Source organism: Nematolebias whitei, chromosome 1 (assembly GCF_014905685.2).
Source record: "Nematolebias whitei isolate Nwh7 chromosome 1, NemWhi1, whole genome shotgun sequence".
In the NCBI taxonomy this organism is placed as follows: Eukaryota; Metazoa; Chordata; class Actinopteri; order Cyprinodontiformes; family Rivulidae; genus Nematolebias; species Nematolebias whitei.
This window is the reverse complement of record NC_056498.1, coordinates 38656445-38664142: the sequence shown is the minus strand read 5'-3', so window position 1 is coordinate 38664142 and position 7698 is coordinate 38656445. Positions and strand designations below refer to the sequence as shown.

The 7698-nt window shown below is 42.5% G+C and overlaps 1 protein-coding gene across 1 annotated transcript in view; it reads right to left on the bottom strand.

Annotated features, from left to right (window-relative positions):
* The window catches only part of chrnb1 (cholinergic receptor, nicotinic, beta 1 (muscle)), a gene marked incomplete in the record, with an annotated part of 50571 nt that overhangs the window by 28348 nt on the left and 14525 nt on the right, over window positions 1-7698 (bottom strand). Inside the window, 4 exon segments of the mRNA XM_037684288.1 lie at window positions 1994-2217; window positions 4493-4678; window positions 4798-4942; window positions 5020-5128. Of these exon segments, the coding sequence (XP_037540216.1) occupies window positions 1994-2217; window positions 4493-4678; window positions 4798-4942; window positions 5020-5128 (664 nt within the window).

Sequence of the window (7698 nt, the reverse complement as noted above, 5' to 3'; positions counted from 1 at the left end):
GTATACTGTTGGCTGATTCCAGTACAAGTTTTAAGCTCCACCCCCTTTATATACTGTTGGCTGATTCCAGTACAAACTTTAAGCTCCGCCCCTTTGTATACTGTTGGCTGATTCCAGTACAAGTTTTAAGCTCCGCCCCTTTGTATACTGTTGGCTGATTCCAGTACAAGCTTTAAGCTCAACCCCCTTCATATAAACAAAGGGCATAGCTCTTTTAAATAAAAATACACAAAATCATTTTTTTCTCGGGTGTTGACCATACTGTGTGTTGAGATGTTTTTTTTTACGTTTAGCTGTAATAAGTCATCATCAGTAAAATATGTCTATGGCTTAAATACACAAATGAAGAATTCTTAAAAATAAAATAAACAAATTAAAATGTATTATACTAGCGCTGCATGTTTTTGCTCGAACACAAATTTAGCATTAATGAGTTTTTTAAATCTGATGTATGGCATAAACCAGCGCTGTTGTATATTTGTGTGCAACATTTTACACCATTTGGTTTTATTTTGTCATCATTTTGTTCAGAAGTGCCAGGATTTTGCTCACAAACATCCACAACTGAAACATGTTCCTGCAACTATGACAGCAGCTATTTTTGTTTTATTTTTAGTGTTCAGAGGATGTGCAGCATGCCAGAACACATTTTTCCTTTTTTAAGCTTTTAATGGTCACAAAAGTTAAAACACTGCACTAAAGTCACTGTTTGAGCTGAATCTGAAGTTTTAATCAGAAATTTGGAAACACTTAAATCCAAGGTAAAAGAAGAACTGGTGAAACCAAAGGATGCATTAAAACATGATCTGACAAGGACCGAGCAAAACCAAGAAGTATAGACCAAGAGAATCAAGAACCAAGAATCAGAGAATCCTGTTGCAAACATATATCTCTTAGTTGGTTCACTGCCATGTTGTGGTATTCCTGTTAAACGTAGATAAATGTTTCCCCTACAAAAGGTAAAAAGCAATCTAAATACTTGGTAATGGGGTGTACAATGTTAGGAGACCAAACCAAACCTCCCATTCCAAAAAGACCCAGGACAGGGGTCCTTCAATTAAATACATAAAACTTTCAGCCCTAATATTGACCAGGTCCCTTAAACTGATGAAGTGGTCTTGTGAGGTCCCTGGAATGGCTATGTTGGGGTCAGATATTCCTGGTAAAGAGTTGACTTGTATAGGGAAATTAAGTAAATGGTAAATGGACTGTACTTCTGTAGTATCTTTCTATCTAAGATACTCAAATCTCTTTACAACACAATCTGTGCCCTCATTTACCTTCACACACGTTCAGACAGCACTCTACTAGTTCTATACAAAGACTAGTCAGTGCTTTAGAGCGCATTCATGCACCGATGGGACACACATCGGAGGCAATGAGGGGTTCAGCGTCTTGTCCAGGGACACTTCAACATGCGACTGCATCGAGGTGGAATCAAACCTCCAATTCTCCCACTGGATGACGATCGCTCTAACCACTCATCCACAGCTGCCCATAAGTAGCAACAAGGGTCCTGGCGTGGTCTCAAGGTTTTCCTGGAGTACCTGGTGCCTAGACTTGTCTCGCAGTCTCTGTGTTCATTGTTTGAATCAGACTCTGGTCTGAGCCAAGCTACACGCCAAACGTGGCTCTGCAAGGCCCTGACTGCCTCCATCCCAAAGTATCAGGTTCTGGTGACCGGCTTTAAGAGTTCAAGGTTCAAAAGGGAACCGCACTTCCATGTTTTGCATGAGTTGCAGCGTGCCAGTGACACACGGTTTGGACCCAAATTTCAGAACTAAATCCCTAATGTGGTTTCGCTTTTGGCTTTGCCTGAGAATAATACTACGTTGACTCAATCAAGTACATCAAAAACACGTACAGTAGCTATGTGCAATACACAGTAGGTTTTTGTTGTCCATCACGGCGCTATCATGGGGTTACCGTAGATATGATTACCAACGGAATACAGGAAGCGAAACCTATCCACATTTGTTCTTGGGAGGCTGACCTTGCGTACCCACATGGGCATCGTGTGGGTATTGGACGAGCGGTGGTGCAGGTTGAGGACGACCACGCTCAGGATAACAGAGAAGGTGACCAGGATCATGGTGAACATGATGTAGTTGACAATGATCGGGACGCCCAACGAGGTCTCTGGGATTTTATCAGCCAGCAGCAGCAGGAACACAGTGAGGGTGAGCAGTACGTTGATGGACAGACCCATCTTCTCACCTGGAACAAAAGAATTAAAAATATTCACTACATGCTGCAGTGATGATGATGTGACCACTGTTGGAGACAAGACACAAATACAATTATGATGGTGTTTTCTTTAAAATATTACAAATACTACAGTATATAAATACTGAGCGCTGAAGGACTTGTCTGAACCCAGACTGACTTTTAAACTTTAAACAAGCTGAAACCAGCAGAAAACAAGCTAGAAGCAGGAGAGAATGAGCTAAAGCCTAATGCTATAGAGCAATAGCTTTAAACCAAAATTAGCAGAACACTAGCTAAAATAAACAAAACAAATGTTATTTTTTACTTTATTTAACCTTTATTAATACAGGTAGTCTCACTGAGTCACAAGGATTCATTTTAAGCTCAAATTAGCCAAACTGTAGCAAAAATGAACAAAACAGGTGCAAAAACTAGCAAAACAATGGCTAAAAGTCAAATTAATTCTAAAGTTAGTAAAACAGTGGCTGAAATGAGCAGAAACAGATCTTAAATTCAGTAAAATGTCACTAAAATTAGCAACGTAAAAATGTTTTCTTCTTTCAGCTGCTCCCTTGTTCAGGGGTCGCCACAGTGAACGAACTCGCATGAAGACTTGGCAAATTATTTTACGCCAGCTGTCCTTCCTGACACAACCACAGAGCTACCACAGCCCTGTGTGGAGCAGAGAGCTGCATCTAGGATGCCTGGGGGAGCAGATGGTGGGGGTTAAGGGCCTTGATCAAAAGCCCAGAGTGGAGCAAATGAGGGTGGAGCCAGGTGTGGGCGCGCCACCTTTCCCACCCACATTTTGATGTTGTCGGTATGGGGAGTTGAACAGTCAACCTTCCGATAACAGGCTCACCTTCTCTAACCTCTGCACCACCACTCACTCGCAAAGTTGGCAACATAAATGCTCAAGGTAAAAAAAAAAGCCAAACTCTAGCTTAAAGCTAAAAGGCCCAGAATGATAAAAGGTAAAATTCTATTCAATTCAATTCAATTAAAAAATACTTTATTAATCCCAGAGGGAAATTATTTGTTGTTGTAACTCGTTATCCTCATTTCATTAAGATATGTTATAGACACTGATGGCTGTAGGCAGGAAGGATCTCTTGTAAAAGTCCATCCCACAGTGGATCCTAAGAAACTGGCTGCAGATGCCGTTCGATCCGTCCACCCAGACTCGGCTGGCTTCTCGGTTCCCCCGGGCTGTAGGACCACCCAAATGCTGGGCAGAACTCCTCCCAGAGCGATGGCCACTCCTCCCAGCAGTCTGCCGAGCTCCTCGTCGCTGCGGACAGCCAGCTGTAGGTGCAGAGGGACGATCCTGTCCTTCCACTGTCATGAGCCGTGTTTCCTGCTAGTTCCAGGATCTCAGTGGTCAGGCACTCGAGCACAGCTGGCAGGTAGATGAGAATGCGTCCACAGAACATCCTTTTCAACTCATTTGAGAGTTGGAGCTGTAGTTGAGATATTATTTGAGCTTTTGAGATGTTAATCAGCTGCTGTTGGTTGTGGAAAACTGCCTTGTTACCATGGTTACGCATCATAACAAATGTCCCAAACAAAAAAAAAGTTTCAGTAAAAATCCTTCCAGCTGCACAGCATCTGATACCAGAGGAAACAATCATCCAAAAAAATGTGATTTACAGCCAGAACAAGAGGAATTAAATATCCTGATGCATGCTCAATAATCCAAGAGGAATTAAAGTTTCCAAAAGCAAAATCTCAGAATGAAAGTATCAGAGCTGCTCCAACATGCAGCCACCTTGAGCAGCGCAATTCTGGAATAAACAGATGAAATAAACAGAGTGGTACCTAAAAGCTAAAAGTACCAAAAAGGCAGTTGCTGAAAAGTAGCTAAAACTAGTTACAGAAGAAGAACGCTGAAGCAGATTTCAAAGAGATCAAAGTTTTTTAAGTAAATGAAGAAATAAAGTGTTTCGGAAGGGAATTTTATTTGATATAAAGTTTAATATTCTGAAAATAGTCTTTAAAAATTCTATAAAATACCCAGAGAGATCAATGTTTTGCGCTACGAATGGAGATAATTGAACAAATCATTCTAAAGAGACTAATCAGTGATTTATCACATTCATACACTGTTGGGACACACATCGGAGTTAATGAGGGGTTCTATGTTTTGCCCAGGGACACTTCGGCATGTGACTGCTGGTGAATTCCAACCCCCAACTCTTGCATTGGAGGACTCTAACCACTCAGCCACAGCCGCCCTCAAAACAAGAAAACTAAAGTATGAATGAAGGTTCTATCGCGTCCTTACCAGCGTCAGGAGGCAGGTAGAAGTTAAAGATGGCGATGATCGTGATGAGGATGCAGGGGATGATTATGTTGATGATGTAGTACAGAGGTTTCCTCTCAATGATCAGGTAGAAGGTCATTTCTTCGTACATGTCATCGTTCATGTTCTTCCTGCTTGGTTTATGTCTGATGTACCACTCTCCGCTCTCTGCCAGAACATTTAAAGACATTTACAGTTTTTACGTTCTGGTGTTTGGGATTTTACGTCTGTTTTTGTAGATGGACTTATTTGTAGCTCTGCAAACAAAGCTTCATGTCAATGCTCACCACTGAAGGCCTCATCCAGCTGGATCTCCCGAATTTCTTTTCCTCTCGAGTCCAGAGCGTACTGCAGGTCGATCTCTGTCGAGTCGTAGGTGTAGGAGCGGAACTGCATGCTGCAGTTCTGCCAGTCAAATGGGAAGTATGTCACCTGGACAGAAAGGAAAAGCAGGTGTGTAAAAGGACCAACCTCGGAAAAAACAATAGGAAGCATAACTGTTCATCCACCTTGACTCCACAAGAACTGCAGTATAGAGCAGGGGGCGTCCACGTTACTCTGCCGTTACTATAGACCTGGACATGGACGTGCAGCGCCACGTCAAAAACCCCATCGTTACTGCAAACACAAATGTAGAAGAGACATGAAGAGAATGTTCTCAACGTGTCATTCTACAAACAGCGGGAGATCTTAAACAACGGTTGGCTACATCCTCATTGGCTGGACGGAGCTCCATCCTACATGAACAAATGGTTAAACACGTTTTTCATGGGCTGGACACGGTCCTATTTTAGTCAGCTTTGCACGGCTTCTGGGGTCTAGTCCCACCCGCTTCCACTTTGGTGCTTAGGACCTACTTGGCCAAGGTTCCAAACAAACTGAGTCGAGCTGAAGATCTGTTGTCAGCAGACTGGAGGTCAATGATGGACCAGAAAGCAATGTCTATCCGAGCATCTCTTTCACAAGAATTAAACCCACCTACCTTATACATCCATCCATCCATCCATCCATCCATCCATCCATCCATCCTCTCCTGCTTGTTTCTGAGTCAGGTCATGGGTGCAGCAGCTTGAGCAAGAAGGCTATGGACATCTGTTCATAGTCACCTCTTCCAGCCTTTCTGAGAGGACTTCAAGGTGTTCCCAGACCAGCTGAGAGACAGTCTCTCCAGCATATCAAGGGTCTTCCCAGGGGTCTTCTCCCAGATGGATATGCCTATCCAGGGTTCATCCTTAACAGATGACCAAACCATCTCATTTGGCTCCTCTCAATACGGAAGAGCAGAGGCTCTAATTTGAGTCTCTCTTGGATAACTGAACTTCTCACCCTATGTCTAATGAGAAGTGTCCAGCTACTCTGCAGAGGAAACTCCTTTTGATTGCGTGCATCTTCAGTCTTGTTCTTTTTCACACTACCACTTTTCTAACTACAGCCCCAAATCACAAACGAGTTTAAAAGCAGGTTCCGTGGATGCATCCCCATCTACCTGGTGGAGGTGCTCGAGTACCTGACCGCAGAGATCCTGGAGCAGGTGAGAAACGCGGCTCGTGACTGCAAGAAGACCAGGATCCTCTCTTGGAGCCTGCAGCTGGCTGTCTGCAATGACGAGAAGCTCAACAAGCTGCTGGGAGGAGAGACCATCGCTCAGGGAGTTCTGCCCAAGATTCAGGTGGTCCTGCTGCCCAAGCAGACCAAGAAACCCACCAAGTCCAAGTAAACAGATCAACATCTGCAGTTTCTTCAGATCTGCTCTAAGACAGACAAGAGATCCTTCCTGCCCACAGCCATCAGCATTTAGAAAAACTCTTTAATGAAACCAGGATGATGAGCTACAACAACAATCTTCCTTTGGGATTAATAAAGTATTTGAATTTAGGCTGTACACAAGACATATGGAAACCTCTGAGACTGTGTAGACCCAAGTAGAGCCAAAAACTAATTGTGGTGAGACCAGACAATGGAAATATGGCTTTATTGGCATGGCTGTAACAGACCAAACATGGGAAAGCTGAATGGTGAACACAAATCTATGTTGGCTGTTAAACAAACACAAAATGCAAGAGAGACATCGGGTCAATTAGAGCCTGATTTAACCTTCTGTCCATATAGTTTTGGGTTTTTACGACCAATGTAATTGAACTGGGGAGAAACTGACGGCCCTCCTGAAACTCTGAATCTGTGAAACTGCTACTGAAATGTCCCGTATTGATCTCACACGCTCAGAGGTACAAAAACGCTTGTGTCGACGCACATATTTGTGTGTTTGTGTGTGCAGTTCCAAGTGAAAGCTTGGCCAGCTGAAGCTGCTGAACGCAGCTATCAGCCCAGTTATTAGAGAGCTCTGCTGCTTAATTGCCTATAAAGTGTTGATAAATGGAGTGGTGGGGATATTTACAGTGGTGTTAATGGGAGCATGCGTGTGTGTGCTGGGGCGTGGGGATAAAAAAAAAAAGGCCACACTTGCTGTTCTTGGTCTTCAGAGTTTTTAAATTTAATGCCTATTCCTTCAGGTTTTCTATTGTATGGGTGCCATAATGATCTGTAACCTAATGTCTGCTGTACACAATCAGCTGTGTCACAATTAAACAACTCGATCTCTACAGGGGAATAAAGGTTTAGCATTTCTTAAAGGGATCTCCCACTTGTTGGAACAATATACCTTATTTGATCAATTGCATCAGCTATAGAAACGAGACAGTAAAAATACTGTAGGCTGTTTAGTTTCAATAATTTTGCTGAAATTATTGATAAATGGACATCGCTATTTTATTTAGGTTGCAATGAATTCTGGGTAACTGATGTAGACAGGTTACTTTGGTGCAAACTTCATTAATCTTGAATGTTAATTTTGGACATTATCTGATTTTCAGCCTTTAATTTGAACCAGAGCGCTGGGACAGAAATGAGAATGGAGAAATACCTCAGCTTTGGCCTTAGTGACAAAGCTAATATATATGTTGTTAGCCCCAGAACTAATATATACTGCAATTGTTAGCCCCAGAACTAATATATACTGCAATTGTTAGCCCCAGAACTAATATATACTGCAATTGTTAGCCCCAGAGCTAATATGTATGTTATGTATGTTGTTAGCCCCAGAGCTAATATATGTTGTTAGCCCCAGAACTAATATATACTGCTATTGTTAGCCCCAGAACTAATATATACTGCAATTGTTAGCCCCAGAG